Genomic DNA, 20,925 nt, shown 5'->3' on the forward strand with positions numbered 1-20,925 from the left:
ACAATGCAGTTGTTTTTTTAAATATATTGAACTTATTCACAAAATATTCTTATAGAATGGACGGTTATTTTATTAAGCGTTTTTCAAAACACTTCAATAGCAGTGGTGTGGAAATGTACACAATCAAAGGAAATCATTTTGTAATGATCAACTCGATGGCAATGTTAAATGATGGATGTAGGTTCTGTAACACAGCTTTGCGCGATTTAAATAGAATATCAGGTAAATATATACATAATTACACATCTTGAAGTTTTTAGTTACAAGAAATTTTCTTTGAAAACTACTAATAATGCATTGCAGAACAATTAACATGTCTAAAAAACCGGAAAACATGCACCGACATCCATGCGCTTAAGGTGCACAAAACCTACAGTCGTCCGATTTTGATGCAACACTTTCCTACCTATCGAAAATCGGATGCAGCATGCAGGGAACATGATGCACCCAATATAGAGTTATTTCGTGAAAACTGGGAGGTGCTTTCAAAGGAATCTACCGATTTAATAGGTGACACATTATTTTATTTTTAAGTGAGACTGCATAGTAGGTATTTTGCTTACGTCTAATACACCAATATATAATTTAGGTCGCCTGCTCCTACCACGCGTTGCTTTTGCTGGTCATAGTCATCACTATTGCTTCAGCATTAATCGTTTTGGTGTTGAAGAGTATACAGTAGCTTCCTTTAGTTGGCGTAATAAAGTTGAGCCAAGTTTCTTAATGGTATGGCGAAACATTTTTTATTTTAAATTTGTGTACCCTTTTTTTCTTACCTTCTTTCTACTCCTTTCTACAGGCTTCATTTAGCGCGAGTACTTATTCTGTGTTAAAATGTGATATGCTGCCACAACAGCATGTCTACAATATTTACATGGCGACTGCGACATTGTTATTGGGTGCAATTATATGGAAATTGTGCAAAAAAAATCCTGGTCAAAAGGATGAAAAAAGGGATTACTTAAACATATTACAGTATTTTAAGTTAATTTGTATTCCTTTGTATGTGACTTCCAGATTAGGTTTTGCGGCCATCTTAATTTTAGTAGCTTACTTGCGTTCTATTTACCTGTTTTAATACTATATTATCTTAAAAGTACGTAAAAATAAAAATAATAGAAGTCCAATTTCGTGAACACAGCCGTTACGGTGATAATTAAAACGAAAATAGAAATTTGGATTGCAATCTATTTGCAAATAAAAAGTCAAAAATTATATTCTTTAAATTGTGTTATTTAAATACAAATTATAACTAGTATATACATACATACATATGTATATATTAAATATGAAATGAGTGGAACATTCAGTGTATACATAAGATTTCATTATGCTAAACGACAAAATAGTATGAGCGAAATATGCAAATACGTATAATATAAAGAAGTTTCATACCGGTTTGATTACGTAGCAATCTTCGGCTAGTTTAACCGCACTAAAATCCCATAGCATCCATTTAAATTCGTATTTATGCTAAAAAGCGTTTGTGTAATGGACTAAGCTCTCGATATAGTACCTAGATAGAGGAATGGGTCGTCTTTGTTAGCAAAAACATTTATCTACTGGGATCGGTAAAGATGAAACTATTCTTCATCACTGCTCTCAGTGATTTCTCCGCAGCGACTTAAAAGTACTTTCAAACTTAAAAAAGAAAAAAGAAAGTAGTAGATAGGCTTATCATATGTATATGTACATAGATCCTAGATCCACATTGCTATTGTTTCGGCTTTGTCTTGAGAATTCTATCTACTGCCTAAAAACTCGAGTAATTCCTCGCTAACAAAATGGTTAAATTAAATTCGCAGAATTTTTGATTGAGAAAATGTATTTATTTTTTCAACTATTGCTGCACCTTTTTTAGACTGAAGCCTTGGTTGCTGGTACTACTAAAGCCTTTATAGCACTTAACTATAGTTGCCATATGACAACCAAACTGAGGTTTCGTTGCTATCCGTATTCGAACCATAATTTAGGTAGGCCTTCTCAAGTGAAGCAATTCTAAAATGTTTCTTTGCATGCCTTTCTGTTTACATTTACGCGAATGTACATATAACATTGTATTATTTAGTTTATAAGCCTTAAGCATTAGAAATTAGTTTCGGGATGCATTTTAAATTGTTGTAAAATATATTTTATATGAACCTTAAATATGTAAAAAAAAAACTTGCTTTTTATGAATTAAAGAAGCAGCTTTAGAAGCGCTCCAAAAGCCCTTTTGGAGGCACTCCTATGGATACCAAAGCTAGAAGACCTTCAATTTGTGTCACTCCATTCAAAATAGAAAGGAGAAAAGTGGGTTGGTTGGATTCCATATATGTACGAGCAAAATCAGATAATAAATAGAAGTTTTAAATTTTAAATGAAATATTCATTTACACATGTAGTTACTTAAAAGAGATACACCTAGTATTCAGAAATCCATCAAGCCAAAGCATCAGTCTATTTTATTTCTTATTTATGTGTAATTGATGGACATTTTCAATATGCGCACCTACGATTAAGTGCAAAATTCGAACTTCGTTGCGCAAATAAGGCATTTCCATCAATTATAGTTTAGAAATAAAAGAGACCGATGCTTTGGTTTGATGCATTTCTGAACACAGCCAAATTGTTCGAATTTTCTCAAAACGTATTAAGTAAGCTCTTATGGTTTGTCGACATAGCAATATCACAATTAAATAAAACTCAAAAATAAATAAAACACAGTTGTGAGGTTTTTCAATAGATTCCATTGTACTGTTGTATAGTTTAACTTTTAATGCCTTTTTCTTTCATATCTCTGCTAGATACATAGTTACATAGATGTCAGGCATTATCACAGACGTTAGTAACTGACCGATAATTGCACATACATATAGTTGCATTTGCAATGCGTAGAATATATCGTCACCATCAATGCAAAAGAGCCTATTGGACAAATTTGAAATTATACAAAGAAATCAAACAACTTTTTAAATTTACTTAGAAAAAGCTTTCCAAGTTGTTCTAAAGATACCTATAAATCTTGTTTTGGTTTAAGATATGGCTTTGAATTTTGGTACACAAGTGGGGGGTATATCTGAGAGTTTTGTAACAGAATATTAAAAAAAAAAAAAACAGTGAATTTCGGAAAAGTTGCCTATAGGGTCTTTTGCATTCATAGTGACGATTTGTTATCGTTACCTAAAGGTGAAAAGGTGCCAAGTCCAGATGATCATGATTTTCTATTCGTACGAAAACCTGAATATGCCCCAAAGTCTGTCATTCTGCATCAAAAACTAAATTTTGAAAACAAAGGTGGACTTGACACCTTTTCACCTTTAGGTAGCGATATGTACTAAGCACTCTGCTATACATATGTATGTATGTGTACACATATCACTCGTTTGCTGGAAGTGCGCTATAATTAAACAAATAAAATAAACAAGTAATTTTTAAGGAAAAAATAAAACCGATTTCAATTCTCATATATTCATCATCCAAATATCGGATCTAAACCGAACAAGTAAGGGACCACCTCTGAAAAACTACCTTTCCTTAAAAAAAAAAAGAAAAAAAAGAGTTATAAAAATCGGTTAACATGGTCCAAAGTTGTGCGGTAACATACAAAAAACAATATACCGACGAATTGATAACCTCCTTTTTTGAAGTCGGTTAAAAACAAAATAAAAACTACGAGAAAAAAGCTTCGCGGTTTTTAAGTTAGACCTACCGCATTACTTTACTTACTTTGTCCAAGTGATTTTTTTCTTGTTACAATTGCTAAGCACAGTAGAAGTAAATACAGTTGAAATAAAATTTATTTTGAAATACAATTAACTATTATAAAGATTTTTTACACATCATAAAAGGACTAACTGCAATTTCTGCGCACTTAACTGAATTAATTTTTTTCTATTATGGCGTCCCACAATGTGGAAAATTAACTTTTTGTGTGACAATATCTAATATGTCGAACAAAAGAACAGCTAGCGAATAAAATTTAACAGTATTTTAAAGCTTATAAGATGGAAAATTCTGGAAAATTAAAAAAATTTCCAAATGTTTCCCTTTTTGACCAGAAAATAGCCGCAAGGAATCCATTTTCGTGGTTGGAAGAACCAATAAAAAAATTATAGTTAAAAAACTAAAACCTCGCTATTATAATTTCCATTCGTACTGTCATCAGGTAGGTAACTTGATAATAGAAATCGCTACATCTTTTAGGCGCATCAATTAGTCTGTTCCAATAGCAGTCCGGTTTACAGGATTTAGTCAGAACTTACAGGAAGTCGTTCCTATTGACATAAAACCTGTAAGTGGGAACACTTTTGAGAGAGTAACTGAGCAACTGTTCCTAGTCAGAAGTTACAGGATTTAGTCCGGAGTTGCATAAGTTCCGACGATTTGCATGTGCAAACAAAAACAGAAAGCGGTGAAAGCAAAAAACCTTGTATTTGTAAAAAAAAATGGAAGTAAACAACGAAATATTTGAATATGTATAGATTTTATTAATCAGTTAGTGATATTTCAGCCAAATCAGTGTTGTTCCAATGACATGTAAACAAACCGACTGACGTTTTTACAGGAAATAGTGCTTTTTGCATTCCCGTGCACTTCTGCATCACTTCAGAGTAAAATTGTAGTTTGACAGTTCCACAGGTTTTAGTCCGAAGTTCAAAGGAACATACTAAATATTACATAGTTACATCCCGAGCTAATAAAAGGGAGGTAAAAAAAGAACACATTTAATTTTTTAAGGTCAAGGTAATTGTTTTTTCAAATTTTTGTTCAAATTTATTACATGATATTATATTATTTCTTATTAAATTTTTTCATTCAAAAAGACTTTCAAAATAAAGTTCAAAATGTGTTTTTTCGGTTCTAACGACCATGGAAACATGCGTTGTTTTCCGGCCAAAAAGGAAAATTTTAAATCCCCAATTTTTGAAGGTTATTTTATTTTTTTATTTAACAGCATTTTTAAGCTTTTGAGATAGAGGGTTCAAAAAATAGTTTTATTGAATAAAAAAATAAAATTCAATAAAACTATTTTTTGAACCCTCTATCTCAAAAGCTTAAAAATGCTGTTAAAATTATTTCACAAAAAGTTCATTTTCCACACTGTACATCCTTCCTCGAACGATGAATATTTTGTTTTTATTTACTTACAGCCCGCCACAAAACGATAGCACCTCAACATTTTGAACAGTTTTGACAAATAGCTGAAATTTCTGACTTTGTGAAAGAATTTTAAAAGTTCCACAAACTTTTCATTCCAAATCCAAACATTTTAATTTCTAGAATAATTTTGGATATGCGGTTTTATAGCCTATTAAATTCTACTATAAAAAAAGCAAGTTCAAATTAGCTAAAAAATCGTGTTAATTTTTAATAATTTTTTTGCTGACGGTATCACGCATTTTCTTTCATACAAAGTAATTTTTCATATGGAGAAAAGTGCATAAGACCGTCATAAAAAAAAACTTATGATCAAGGCCATTTTTTAGCCACTTAGATTTTAATAAGCTATAAAACTGCATACCAAAAATTATTCTGGATATTAAATTTAAAATGCTTGGAATTGGGATGAAAAGTTTGTGGAATTTGTAAAATTTTTGTACAAAGTTTGAAATTTGGACTTACATATATGGTTTTTGTTAGACAAGTAGCTGAACTTTTATAAAAAATTAATGAAGCTTAAAGCAAAAAAAAAGTAGTCAAAACTAAAAATTAAGTTTTTTGGCTTAAATTCATCTTTGAGTGCACAAAGGTAAATTGAGTTCTTTTCAGTGGCCCACCAGACACATTCATTCAAATGATAGTTACATAAAACTAAGAAATCGTTTGGTATTTTTGTTAAAACAATTTATACATCAGTTATCGTTCTATGTTAAAAAATATATTTCATATATTTCACTGTTGCATAAGTTCCGACGACATAGTTATAATTCCCAATTGATCACATTCTCGAGTAAAATGTCCCACCAGTCACAATGGAATGGCCCTTTACTTTTATTTGGCATTTGAGTTGCTCTGAAAATTAGAATTTTATAAAGTAGAAGAAGGATGGCCTATAAATTTAGCAAACGGTTTTACCTTATAATATCTATTTATCGTGAAAAATTGTTTGTCATTTAAATTTAGAAAAAAGTCATATGGCTAATTAATGTACATATGTATGTACTAACATATTTACATATCGTCGCCCGTATGCCAGAAACGTGAATGTGTAAAAATGAAAATTTTGGAAATCAAGTTGAAACATTTTTTTACCTTTATGCAATTTAAATTGTATGTGGTTTCCATAATTGCGTTCCAGATGCTTCACGATTTGCAGGATTTGCAGGAAAAGCTGTTTTCTGCATTAATAAACCTTATGGAAGATGGTCAACTGGAACGGCTTCCTGTAAAAACCTGCAAATCGTGAAGCATCTGGAACGCAACTCATATATTCTGGGTTTCAGTATAACTTAGAACATCCAAAGGTTAATCAAGTCAACCCAATAACTCAAAACTGATAAATTTGCACATTCATGCTTCTGACATAAAGGTGACGATATGTAAATAGTTGCTCGCATTTAAGCTCTTCTTTGTTGAGTGCGATTTTTTTTAAGTTGCTTGAATAAACGATGAATCATTGATTGACGTAAAAAATTGTGAATGATTTTTTTTTTGAAGAGTTCCCATGTTTACACCATGGCGGAATTATACCATGGTTTACACATCAGTTGGGAATGAAGTTTTATTTATGCCATTAGGAACGCAAAACTTCACTCCAAGCTTGGCTTGCCAACCGTGGAGAGGGCAGCTCTTCAAATCAACAAAATGTTTATATATTTTTGTCAGTGTTCATGTTTATGTACTTATATGTTTTTTTTTTTTCAAATTACATAGGAAAGAAAATGAATGACCGAATATAATACACGTGAATATTTTAATTTTTCAAGTGTCCTCCCCAAAAGTTGGCAAGTCTACTCCCAGCTGATATTGTAAACGCTTTCTTATACTTTCCAGTACTTGACTAGCGAAGCGTCTGCAATTTTTAAGCTAACGTTTATTCGAGCAAACTTTTATCAAATGTACTTTATTTTTATTTTACTGTTTGGATGTACAACCAACTTAATCGTAAGATGTTTGTGCATATACTTATATATTCTTTTGTTTTTTTTTTGCAACAGGAAATGGGTTTTTTTTTATAGATCTACTTATTCGCTACATTGTACTAAACAATTTTTTTTACATAGAAGTCTCAGGTGAAACTTAAATACACCATAGGCTTATTCATATGTATGTATGCATGCATATACTAGCACACCTTCTTCAAAATAGGCACAACTAAAAAATAGGTTGATTTTACCTAAATTAATTCGTTGGACTTTTCTCCGATTAGTGCAAATATTTTTTCTTCATGTATTCTCTAACTAGGAAGCTTCATTTATACCCGTTTTCTTTACGAACCACAAGCGGTTATTTTTTACAGTTCTGAATTTGAGTTGTACCTTTAAATAAAAATTCACTGCCGAATCTTTTACCGAGCTTTTTAAATTACAAAATATATAAATTTTTTACATACCATCTGAAATGTAAAATGCCGTAAATAACAAAAACTTCAAGATTATTTTATTGATTAATTATGATGCATTTCATCGAATTATAAATCCATCCATCGTTTTATACAAAAAAAAAAATTTGATTATTTACGGTTTTTTGCATTTCAGGTGACAAATATGTACCTATGTACATACACCCATTTATTTTGACCAGTTTTGGCTATATTTCATTTGTTTATTTAATATTTATTATTTTTTAATAAAAGTGCAGCTTGTTATTTAACGGAAACCACATTAATTCATATATCAAGCTTTGTGTAAAAATTATAAAAATTCTGCAAAGTTGCATCTAAATTTTCAACTTTTTAATCCTATTTTTCAGGACTTATTTTAAAATAAATATTAAATAAATAAACAAAAGGAATATAGTCAAACTTGGCCATGGGTGTAAATACGGTATAAATTTACATACTAACTAGTAAATATGTACATACATATATGTACATAAATAGTAACTACAAATGCAACAGTGTTTAACTTTTATAAAGTAGACATCATCACAAACTGGATTTCGTTTTCAACCAATCCGAATGTTCTTTCCCATGTTCGGGCTAACTTCTATTAAGTACTGCATACTTATGTAGGTACTTATAGTAAGGCATTCCTGTAAATTTTCGCTTGCGAAAAAGTATACCTGTTATCTAATATCTACCCACGTCACTTAACGGCTCTGCATTGGCCAAAAGATGACTTGAAGTCTGTGCGTTATTGTCTCGGGTAAAATCAGGATTTGAGTTAGGCGGTGGGAAACATTCTTCCGGAAGAAACCTATTAAAAGGAGAAGTAAATGTTTTTTTTTTTTTTCAACCTACCAAATTCCGAGTACGTAATTGTACTTACCTATGAATTACGGGTGATAAGAGTTCAGCATCCAACTTTTTCACCACAGTTGGTCCGGTGAGAAAAGACACCACAGTGCCGACCAGCAGCGTTGACGAAACGCCAATTACAGTTATCCAATGAAAAGATAAACGATACAATGGAAACACTTCCGTTTCATCACCATAATCTGTTTCCGGTACGGTGATATTAACAAGGCATTCCGAAACGGAAACCTCCAATTTATGCGGTCCTATACGTGCCGCTGCTATCACAGCCTGTGAACCTAATGATACCCAACCGGACATTAGCGCGCCAGCTACTGCGCCCGCTAAGGCACCCTTCGTATTACTCCATGGCACCAGCATGCCAAGCGTGAAAATACCAAAAGTTGTGCCACCCGCAATTGCAGTCACCGAAGTGGCCACACTTAGTATGCCGCTCAACTTTTCGAGCACGAACACTAACGCCATTGCAACGGTACCCAAAAATACTATTACACTTTTAACGATCACGTTTGTTGCACGTTCGCTGAGCTTCACTTTAAAGCTGCCACGCACGATATCCTGTAGAAACACCAAAGCGGTTGAATTGAGTACGACCGAGAGCGAACTTAACGCTGCGCCAAATACGCCGGCAATAAAGAGACCGGGTATGCCTTGTAGGTGGCCAACAGTTTGCATTACATAAATCGGTAGTAACTGATCATCGTTCTGTTGTGGGGAAAAATTTAAACTGCGGTATGTTAGTATACATTGTTTATTTACATATGTATGTGTTACTCTTGAAGCTTACCGATATGAGTCCAGCTGTAAGTGGATCACAATTTTGATAGAAATCAAAAACTAGTAAGCCGGCAAAACAGCAAACGGAAATGAAAAGCACGACACCCAAAGTAAAGATTATAATCGAACTTTGACCCCTTTTCAAAGTCGGCAGCGACATATAGCGTTGAACCATTGTCTGATTAACACTATTGAAAGCGGTCCAATAAAAGAATCCACCAATCAAAACAGCCCAAAATGTTTGTCTTTCATACGGTGATGGATTTACGCTGAAAGTAGTAAGAAAAGAGGTAAATAAAATCAGACAAAAGAGATTGACAACGTTCAGCCGGATAAATTCACTTTAAAGAGTAAGTTTAGAGGTCCATGAATCATATGGTCGGCGAGATTATGCTCCAAAACTCCAAAGTGGTCCTCCTAAATATTCAGATGATCTTAATATTGTATCTTTGTTGACCAGTTACGGAGTTACAATTCAGCTTTTCCGTGATCTACTGAGAAAAACTGATACTTCCTTCTTCTTTCGTTGTTGTAGCGACGGATTTTTTTTCAATCGTTGTAGTCAAACTCAAGAAACGTGCCGTTTTTGGACAGAAGGGAGGGTTGGGTTGAGCGGTCATGTAAAGAGGTGGTTGGTGTCGTGGCGGAATCTCCACATGCTAGACAATCATTAGGGATGTTTTGGCAATATGCCAGAGAAGAGTCTAGCCGGAGTGACCTAAAAACCTGCTCAGGTCTTAGGTCTCACAATGCACCAGTGCCTCTACACCTTTTGCAATTTTGTCCGAGTTCGATAAAGTACGCGAATCGTTTCTATTCTGTGTCAACTGCCGCCACTTAGAAATGCCAAGGAAAACCCCAAAATCTCGTCTTTCCACCGCAGAGAAAGTCTTCCGCCTTGTCGATCTTGTTGTGGTTCAGGCTTCTGCGCCATATACCAGCTCGAATATAATGAGTGACGCATAGAGGGGACTGTAGTTCTCAATTGCCTACTCAGACTAAAGTAGCACATGTTGACACCAGAGTGATTCTCCGTTGGATTTCAAGGTTGACATTATTTTCGATGTTAATGCTGGTTCTTAAATGATGTAAGAGCCGAGCTGCAGATGCAGTCGACTGTTTGCTTTATGACCCGCATTCGCTTTGCTTGCATATCCAACTTGGAAAAGGCAAAATAAACGATGCAATAGTTGAGGTTTCCGTTGTAGCGCCTACTAAACCCTGCCTAAACCAGCAAATCTTTTAATCGGAGGGAGAAGGATATTCATTCAGTGGGTTTGATAGGTCGGCTGTCCGTGTCGGTAGCAGACCACCAGCTGCTACCTTAATTGTGCTCCTTACTGCTCTGATCTTATCCACTAGCTATCTGGAGTACTGTATTTTGACACGTGTGTAGCTTCACCCAATGCGGGCTACTATTCCCCGAAGACCATTTTCTCGCAGCATAATTTAGAACCGACCGGCCAAATGTTTTGTACTCGCATCGCCAACAATGTTTCATTGACTTTGGCCCAGGTGTTGCCGGCGAGCGACTTAAGGACTTTGTTGCAGCTCTATAATCTGACTGCAATTACCGTTGTGTGCGCATAGAAAGAGGGAAGTTGACAAAAGTTTCGGATTGTCCGTGTTGGGGTTTGTGTGCCACAGATTTGAATCCTTAGCAGCTATCAGATCACTTTTATCCAGCGAGTGAATATGGTTCCTTGGATTTCGAGGGAGACAAACTAAGCTCTTGCGGTGAAGAAACGAGTTAGTTGGGAGAGATGGTAATTTACTTTCGAACACAAGCCTTTAATGGTCGCGTCATTAACGAATAATCATTAGCGTAGGAGATCAGCCAAACTCCCTCTAGTGACTGGGGGAGCTCTGAAATGAGATGGATGATGTCGATGTCATCGGCATAAGGTTGGAAATTTGTAAACTCTTATGATCTTCCCTAGCATTAGATTAAAGAAATTACACGATAGAGTCTCTGAAACCTATTTTCTTATGAAAGAGCTCGAAGGGGACCTTTGCCATTCATCGTAAAAAGCCGTATTAGTGTTGTGTCTTTTTGCACTCACAGACTTACTATATACACTTACATGGACTCGGTTTGGAAGATATGAGTCAGGTCGATTCCCTAACATGGTTGCGTAGATTTCAAACTAACTGTTTCTCGTAGGCGAGGCCACATTGAAAATAGAAGGAAAATACCCTTGCCTTTCAATTTCGAAGTTAAAAAGCTTATAATCAATTTCTTTGAGAGCACAGAGTAACTATACTTCACCATGACACATTAAGCAAAACTTTCAATTACATAGAAGTAGTTTTTATATGCATTGAGCAAAATTATATATTCGCTAGTAATATTTAACTTACAAGCAAATTGAACTTACTTGAAGAAAATAAGACGTCCTCCTTCGGAAGCATTCTTAAATACTGGACCAGGTCCCCCAGCCGCTATCGTTCCCAGTATGACCACAACAACTAAAGCTATAAACATCACCAATGTTTGCCATGCATCTGTGTGGACAACGGCCTTTATGCCGCCCTAAAAGCGAAAAATAATTATATTTACTACACACATACATACATAGATACTATGCGCGATTTTTTCCACCAGAACTATAGAATTTATTATATTTAAAAACTCCCGCAGAATATTTTGGAAATTTTTTAAGATTTATGGGATATTCCGAATATTTCCAAATCGGTCAAGCTCACATAAATCTTAATATTTTGCCGAAATATTTTTGCGAATGTCTTAAAATATAATAGATTTTATAATACCGATGGAAAACAGTACTAATTTTTTTGTTTATGAAGACTGATGCACCCTAATGTATGCAGATATCATATTTGCGATAAAAAGGTGTTTGCGTTTCTTTAAATTTTACAAAAAAATTAGGCAATTTTAAAATAATGTTCATATCGTCACCTAAAAGTAAAAAGGTGGCAAGTCTGTTTTTTTTTTTTGAAATTGTTCAGGAGGCGAAAAATAGATGAAGTTTCGTATTATTTGGCTTTCGGCATCAAAAACTAAATTAAAAAAAAGGAGGTCTAGGCACCTTTTCACCTTTAGGTAGCGATATGCATATTAAGTAATTTCACTAAGATTGATTAAAAATTTTCCCAAAGCCACTGCATTTTAAATTTTATTGTAAACCTGATCGCCCTCACCCGCTTCGCTGAGTGTATGAAATTTCTACGTGTTACATTGAGTAAAATTTATTTCAAGAAAACTCAATTAAAAAAAGGAGGTTTAAAATTTGTTTAACCATCTTCAAAATATTTCCAAACAAAAACTTTCTTAAATTTCTCACTTGCCATACTTTTTCAATTAACTTATCCCCTCAACTGAATTTGAGATTTTAAACAGATGGAAACCTCTTACATGTAGTTTTGATACGAAGCCCATTAAAAATCATTTCGAATGATGCCCATATTTTAATAATTCATTTAAATTATTGAATAGTTTGAATTTAACCTTTTAAACAGTTGGCAACCTTTTTAAACCTCTTTCGTCTGAAACTCATTTTCAAAATCATTTCGATTCATACCAATCTTCCATAATCTATAATCTATAATCTAAAATAATATATATTTTGAAAGACGTTTTTGTGTGTTCGCAAAGCTCGAGAACGGCTGAACCGATTATTTTGATATTTCGGACACCTGCTTCAGACGTCCCAAGGATGGTTATAGGCTGAAAAAATTTCGATATATAAAGTGGGCGTGGCACCTCCTATACAAACCGATTTTTTCTTACTGTATATCTCTGGAAGTGTTCATGGTAGAATACCGGAACTTGGTACGACAATATATCAAATCAATCTTATAGTCATGGAGAAAAATGGTGAGTGAAATCCTCCTAAATGCCCGGACCGATTTTAACGAAGTTTTTTGTGTACTTTTGAGTGTAGTTTCACAATTTCACCCGCAAGTTGGTGCTGGAGTTAAGTTATTACTAAAAATCTTATTTATGATCCACTTTGGCTAATATTCAAAATATGTATTGGCAATACTGTTGCCACAAAAGGCTGCCAAGTGGCGCTGGAGTCATTACGAATAATCGCCAAGTTAGAAAAGGTGCCGTGGATGTAAGATTAAATCGACCTGTTGCACCAATGAGTATATCGAACACTTGTGTGTTACAATTGGCCCAATGGATGTGATTTTCCAGTTAAAGCTTCATTCCGAGACACCAGGGCTGAGTTGTGCAGGGGTAAATCTCAAATCACCACCGATAAATCAACCGCCAGAACCATTGCGCGCCTTTTAATGTAAAATTTAATTTTTGAATTTAATTTTTAAAAAGGTGGCAACCCTTGCGAAAGACTTAAATATTATCCAAAACTTTTAAACTAAAGGTTCCTTAACAATATTTCGTTAGACAACCATATTTTAATTCTTGAGATAGCTTGCGTATAATTAATTTAAATTTGACTTTTCAAACGGGTGGCACCCCTTTTCAAAATATATTCGAGCTACAGCTTTTTAAGCCCTTGACATCCATTTTTTAATATAATTTTCAAATAAATAACTCCCTAAATTACAGTTGAATTTGATTTTTTTAAAAGGTGGCAGCTCTCATCCATGAGTAGATAATGATTTTAAATATCTCCATACCAAGTTCTAGTAATCTATCAAAAATATTTCCTGAGAAATGCAGTATGAAATATTCCGTTTGTATGGGAGGTGCCACGTCCCATTGTCTAATCGAGATTAAATTTATCCTATATTTTAAGTTGGGCTAAATGACAGCAGTGTACAAAATTGCATGATGACCGGTTGAGTAGTTAAAGCGTGAAAGACTGGTCTAATCGATCTACATTTTTCTCTAATGTCTACTGTTCAAATCTATACATTTTTTCGAATCCCTTGTAAATAATTCTAATAAATATTGAGATTTACAGTCGCTGATTGCGAATTTCTGTTTTCCATATACATAAATAGCAGAGGAAACTAATGTTTTAATTTTGAAATTTTATAACTATTTTAAGTCAATATCCGAATGAGCGAAAAGTTTCAAATGATTTTTAATTTATGGAAAAATTCTTCAATGTTAAAGTCGAATGTTAGAACTTATCACTGAATACCATAATAATTTTCATTAAAAAAATCACTTAACCTAAATTGTCGTCAAGTTAAATGTAGAAAATCACGATGAGCTGCGCTTTTGACAAGCGTCTTTTTTCACTGTCCCGAAAATATTTCACAAGGGATTTTGAAAACCAAAAGTTAGATTTTTTGAACCAGTCTAATCTACATATAGACTTATGTACATAAAAAACCAATTATAGTTTATTATATCCACTTGTATACACACACACACACACACCTATACTTACAATCAATGTGTAAATCACGCAAACCACACAAATGATGCCACTTATAACGTAAATGTTCACGCCTGTGACTAAAAAAAAGAATAACGAAACGAAATATAATTAACGCTACATTAATTCTTCAGTCAACTAAAATAATAAGTGCAGTTTTAAAAATAAACAAAGAAAAAAACATCTGTATTGAACCTTGATTAAATGCAATTGACGGCACATAGAGAATTATAGGCAGGAAAAATATCTGAAAAAAAAAATGTTTTGTAAATTAATTAAGTTCAAATGGCACTTTCTTTAAATAAAATCTTTACAAACCTCGTCCATTACAAACATAAATGAGGCTATGCTACGTACACTGGAACTGAAACGCAATTCCAAATACTAAAAATAAAAAAGAAACAATAAGAACTCTTTATACATAAATGATGAATAGGGAAAAATAACTTAATAACTATGCAGTTAGATTACACCGAACGGGTTGGAATGGTTGGCATATTTTTCAATTGAATTAAAAAAAAAAAAAAAACTTAAAAATATTAAAAAACAATCGTTTGAACTTGTGATTAGTGACACTGAAATGCATGATAATTTTACATACAGGTGTAAAAGCTCACATTTTCTTTGTTTTTTTTTATGTATAATTTTTAATGGTCTGAACCTGGGCTTTATTTGATACAACTGACGAAGATTATGATAATAGGTCCACTCCCATTTTCTTCGGACTAAAAAACTGTAAAACTGTCAAAAAATAAACATTCGCTCAGATCGAGAGAGTAACACTGAAAAGTACGGGATCGCTTTTTAGTAAAAAATTGTAACTTCTGACAACTTCAACATAACCTCCAAATTTTTGGATGTAAATTTCTTTTGTTTGCAATTTGGTTGTCAAACACACTACAGCTGATCGTTTGACACATTTACCAGCAAAAAATCTTCGGACTAAAACTGGTAACGTCTGACAGAGAGAGGACATTATTTACTCTCTTTTTTGTCCTCTCAATAGGCAGAGAACCGAGCACGGGATCGATTTCCAGTAAAAAATTTTCATCAAAATGATCATCAACTTTTTTGTTCAGAATTTTTAGAAAACTTTCGAGTATGCAGTTTTGTTGCCCATTCAATTTTAGTCAAGTGCAAGTTTTAAGTCGCTAAAAATTACCGTTGATTTTTTAGAATTTGGTTTGTGAAGGGTGTTGCGAATTTTCTTCCATATAAAAATAGATTTTATTCGTGAATTGGCTACAAAACTGCACTCGATTTTTTTTTTAAATTCTGAATAAAACGTTGAAAATTTTGACGATTTTTTTTTTTAATTTTTGTGAATTTTATATAAAGTGTAAAACTTTGATTTGTATTATAGAATGAATTATATTTTCATAAATAACTAATCTAAAAAATTTTTCATGCAAATAATTGTGAATATTATATTAGAACAAGGTGTACCCTTTCATTTGTCGCGTAGTGTATGTATGTATATAAAGCACAATTTTTTTTCTTTTTGGTATTCTAAAATTCTTGCATGAAGCTCAACTCCATAACTTCTACCAAAATAGTTTAGCCGCATCAATAGTCTCTTCGCACAAATACTAAGAGAAAAAAACCTCATTACTTTTACAGTTAAACTGCTCTGTTCCCCTCAAAAATGACACATTTAGCTCACTGGGCAAAGTCCAGTAATTACAAACAGCCCATAGGTACCTGTTAACGAACGATATCGCAGGCATCTATCATATTTACGTGCATATGTATGTATGTATGTATGTATGTTGATAAAACCTAAGCAGGTATGATAAAATTACGGTTATTGTACTCTATATTGATATTTATTGTTGTCTTTTTTTATTTTAATTGCTGTTATTTAATTTGCAACATCAAAGCAAACAAAGACAGCGAACAAACAATTTTATAATTGTGCAATGACCAATGAATGGCCAATCAATGGCTACAGCTGCTGTGCTCAATGAATTCATATTCCAAAGGCATTTAAAACTTGTAACGATTTTCAGATTGTGTTAACATACTACATACTTACATATGTATACTTATACATATGAAGTTACATACATACATACTTGGTACTACCCACTCAGCATTTTCTGAAATTATTTATCATTTACGAGTCTTTGAAGTCCTCTGTGCGATTAAAAATGATCATAAATGTGCTCATATTCTGATCGTAAAAGACTCTTGTCGGTAGAAAATGGTATCCTGCCCGCGACTTTTCTTGACGAGTCTTTTATTACCCACTTTTCTGAACAGTTTTGACTCTTTTTCAAGTCATATTTATACTCATTTGTGAGTCTTATTCGAATGATATTTCAGTCGTATTTCTAAACATTTTCGAATCAAGTCATTTTTCAGTTCTATTTCCAATTAATTTCGAATCTTTTCCGAGTCATTCTTAAGTCGTATTTGTTAATATTTGTGAGCCCATTTCGAGTCATTTTTCAATCTATTTTCAAAACGTTTGCGCTGCGTAAAATTAAATAAGTATTAAATTAATTTATTATTTAGCAAATCTGCATATTTTATTGATTTCAAAAAAGCGTTAATGATATATCGAAATTGTTTTTTAATAAAACCCATTATTACAGTTGAAAATATTTCAAAATTACCCTACCGGATAAAAGTAATTGGCACAGATAACTTTTCACAATGTATGCCAAGTTTTTTGTTCCAATTTCTTTTCACTAATTTTTTATAAAAAACATAGCTCATATTAAAAGAAAAACATAAAAATTCAATGTCTAAACTTTATGAAGAACTCAGACAAATTCAATAATTTTTCAACTTTTGAAATAGGTCTTCTAGAAAAATTTTGAGTATGCAGTTTAGTAGCCCATTAAATTTTAGTCCAATAAAGGTTCCAATTTTGGCAATTTTTTGCTGACAGTGTCTTCCATATAAAAAATCGCGGGCATGCTTTATATGGAGGACACTGTCAGAAAAAAAATTGCAAAATGCGTAACACCGTCAGCAAAAAAAAAAAAATACAAGTTCCCGGTATGTCTCCACGAATTCAATTCTCTACATCTTTAATAGCCTTTGGCGTTCGCACACGGTCGACTAGTCCACCAATCTTCTCAAATAACTTCACGCTACGATACACAAAATTTGGATTGATTTCCAGTGACTGCAACAACCGCAATATTTCGCCGTTTTCGTAGCTGCATTTTTGCAAGCCATTTACCACAACCCGATTTTCGAGCGAACCGAAGGCAAATCGGATGCGCCTTGAGCTAACGCCATTCTATAATAAACATACAAATTATGTAGTATGTTTGTATGTCCGCAGTTGCGTCCTATACCGCATGACGAATCTTGACCAAATTTGGCACACCTACCGCTGGCTTTCCAGCGATGGTCATAGGCTTAAAAATAGTTTCGATGTACATATCAAGAGGGCGTGACAGCTGCCATACAAATTGAAATTTTTATATTGCATGCATATCTCTGAAAGTTTTTATGGTACATACTATCAAATGAAAATCTTTGCTCAACGTTTGTCATTTTAGATCTCATATTTTTTTATGATTTTTACTAAAATTTTAACATCAAAACTTATCGAGACAAATTCTATGGGGCTAGCAAAGACTATTTTCTACTTTTTAGTACATTTATAGAAACATGGTATATTAAAAAGTTTTTTTGTTTGATTTTTTTTTTATGATACTGGCGCTCATAAAAGTTTACGCTATAATCCTAGCACAGGCTTTTATTGAGTTGTTTTTTTCATTTATCTTAAATTGTACATAGTGCGTGAGCGACTGTTGGATAAGTAATTAATTTGCTTTTTGATCTAACAAAAAGAAATCTCTCTCACATGACTAGCTCTTCTCTTCAACAGATAAGATTAAACTCATTCGACCGCTTATAATTTTTAAAAATAAAAACAAAGAACAGCTTTCGGGTCTAGTATTCTGCAAAATCAACAGACTTATGACTAAGAAAATAAATAAGGCACACATGTATGTAGGTACATACCTCATATGAGGAGCCAACGTTTAATGTCGAGAAAACAGGCAAATACACTTTAGACACAACAAACGCCATCAAAATAATCGGCACAATAATTAACCAGTATTGTGTGCCATAGCTGTAGATTTCCGATGGTACGCCCAGCATAGTGACACCAGAAATGTAGCTGTTTTTTTTTTATATGAAAGATTAAATAATAGTTTTAATAAAAAAAACATTAATATTACGAGTACTTTAAAATAATTAACATACTAACCTGGCAACAAGGCTCATCGCCACTGGAAATACCTTCAGCCTCCGCGATCCCAACAAATATTCACTCATTGCTTTGGAACCAAAGTCGGGTTCTTTTTTATGAGTGTTCAACTCCAAATTGCTGATTGGCTGAACTGGTTTGATTTTCTTTCTAAAACAAGTAAATTTTGTTAGATAGTTATATTATATATGTACATATTTATGTAAATATTTCAAATTTGTGATACTCTATTTATGTACCTTATGTAGCCGAAATAGATACCCGTTCCCGTGGAGAATAGCAGCATAGCCGCAAAGACACAGTAATCGGCAATTGAAAAATGAAATTGTGAATATTCTGCATATTTTAGCGACTGAAAAGAAATAAATAGTGTCAATACACTTATTTGGACAGTTTTTTAAAAATCTTACACAATAGGCCTGATCCTGAACCCACTCCGAAATTACGATTTTTTACCATATTTTACTTGAAATCGAAGCGGCTAATATTTACCTAGCCCTGTATTTTCATATGGCTCATTCTACATATGGGTATTTCCAATCTAGCGTAACGTGGTGCTTGTATGACAAAATTAAAAAAAAAAAATTGAAAAAGTCAAACTTTTAAAAAGTTTTTTCTAGATTTGCATATTTAGCAATTAAATTTCGAAGCTCTTAAATGTAAAAATCTTTCCTGCTTTTTGTTTAATCAGCTGAAGTATCTGGATTGACGTTACATGACGTTACGTTACTAAAATTACCATTGAAAAACTTTTGTTAGAATTGTTCTTGAACGAGTTTTTAACTGGAGGAAAACATGCATTTTATGCGGAATATACTTACTATAAATAAGTTAGATATAGGACTTTTATTTTTATTTTTTTCGCGGAAGACTTTCCGCTGAAAACGCCCATATGTAAAAATGGTTCGAACCGCTGAACCGAGCCGACCAAGTTTTTTATCCGGTTCACATCCATGGTAAACAAAATGGAATTACCACCCCCTGAATCAACAGTAGTGGGCATAGTACCATTTTCTTCTATTAACAGACACGGTAGTATAAATTGCCAGTGTTTGTCCTACAAAGCAAGACTCCCCCTAGAAATGTTCCTGTGGTCATAAAAACGTGTCCTGCGAAAAAACTTTTAAATCGAATGACGGAATGATGGCATGCCTCAAAGGCCCTAAAGTTCAGCATATAAGTCAATGGGCAATTTAATATATTTTAATGGCACTTGATGTAGTTTTGTGCCACGATGTCAATTATGACTAGAATATTTTAAAACCTCCCAAGTTTCAAAGTTATTGAGGTTTTCCCACATAAAATCACTCTCGGCCTAGGTTTTTCATTTTAAAACAGCTTTTCTACCTCAAATCGTTATATTAAAATTATAAATATTTATACAAATCGAATTATGTACATATGTAGTTTGTTTTCATTTCTCAAACGCTGGAAATTTTTGTAAAACTCTCATCAACTTTAACGACTCTATGGTATACTACATACTTTATCTTAATTTGCCCCCACATCTGTTTTGCACATTCATATATGTAATACACTTGTTGCTGTACAATACTGAGGTGTTTATCTAAACACCAGTTACCCGTTGTTTAAAAATAATAGACATCGTAAAATAATCATAAGACTGATTTTAATTAAAAAACCTGCCATGCACAAAATGATTTTACATACACAACATATGTATACAGTGGCGAAGAAAATAGTAGAAACAATATTGTCGACACATTTTTGATATTTTCCTTTTGTTTTTTTAATGTTTAATATTTTTTAACAAAGGTCTAATCCCCTGTTTCACCAATCAATTTTAAAACTTATCAGACACTTAAAATTTAAAATGACAAATTTTCGGTACAAAATAATGTAATTTTAAATTTTAACAGGCTGATAAATTTAAAACTGATTAGTGCAACCGGGCATAAGTCATTAAATAAAAAAACACCATACAAATCGACATTACAAACTTTGTAAAGAATTCACAAAAAGTTTTAAAAATTTTGTTTAGCTTTCCAAACTGAGCTTTTAGAAAAATTCTGGGTATACAGATATATGCAGCCTTATCATGAGTTTCATTTTCCGCGAACCGGTTCACTTTTACCTTTGGTTTCCATGGTTTTCTTATGGGCGGATGACAAATCTTCGGGTAATATTTTTTTTTCAGGCGAAACTCAGGATAAGGCAGATTTAAACCACTT

The 20,925-nt window shown here is 33.1% G+C and overlaps 2 protein-coding genes across 2 annotated transcripts in view; one reads left to right on the forward strand and one right to left on the reverse strand.

Moving 5' to 3' along the window:
- The first annotated feature begins 55 nt into the window (after positions 1 to 55).
- LOC118741728 (metallophosphoesterase 1 homolog) lies at positions 56 to 1,217 on the forward strand. Its single transcript, XM_036473697.1, has 4 exons — positions 56 to 222; positions 304 to 510; positions 590 to 726; positions 800 to 1,217. The coding sequence occupies exons 1-4, from the start codon at positions 57 to 59 to the stop codon at positions 1,076 to 1,078; spliced, it is 789 nt and encodes a 262-aa protein (XP_036329590.1). The 5' UTR covers position 56; the 3' UTR covers positions 1,079 to 1,217.
- A 6,512-nt stretch (positions 1,218 to 7,729) lies between these two features.
- LOC118741063 (sodium-coupled monocarboxylate transporter 2) overlaps positions 7,730 to 20,925 on the reverse strand; it is a 23,779-nt gene continuing 10,583 nt past the window's right edge. Inside the window, exons 2-11 of the mRNA XM_036472876.1 lie at positions 18,973 to 19,085; positions 18,734 to 18,883; positions 18,484 to 18,643; positions 14,815 to 14,880; positions 14,692 to 14,743; positions 14,509 to 14,576; positions 11,554 to 11,708; positions 9,186 to 9,444; positions 8,412 to 9,103; positions 7,730 to 8,339 (exon numbers count right to left, since the gene is read on the reverse strand). Of these exons, the coding sequence (XP_036328769.1) occupies positions 8,213 to 8,339; positions 8,412 to 9,103; positions 9,186 to 9,444; positions 11,554 to 11,708; positions 14,509 to 14,576; positions 14,692 to 14,743; positions 14,815 to 14,880; positions 18,484 to 18,643; positions 18,734 to 18,883; positions 18,973 to 19,085 (1,842 nt within the window). The 3' untranslated portion in view covers positions 7,730 to 8,212. The remainder of the gene's footprint in view (positions 8,340 to 8,411; positions 9,104 to 9,185; positions 9,445 to 11,553; positions 11,709 to 14,508; positions 14,577 to 14,691; positions 14,744 to 14,814; positions 14,881 to 18,483; positions 18,644 to 18,733; positions 18,884 to 18,972; positions 19,086 to 20,925) is intronic.

Source organism: Rhagoletis pomonella, unplaced genomic scaffold, assembly GCF_013731165.1.
Source record: "Rhagoletis pomonella isolate Grant_MI unplaced genomic scaffold, Rhpom_1.0 Rhpom_scaffold_00006, whole genome shotgun sequence".
Lineage (NCBI taxonomy): Eukaryota > Metazoa > Arthropoda > Insecta > Diptera > Tephritidae > Rhagoletis > Rhagoletis pomonella.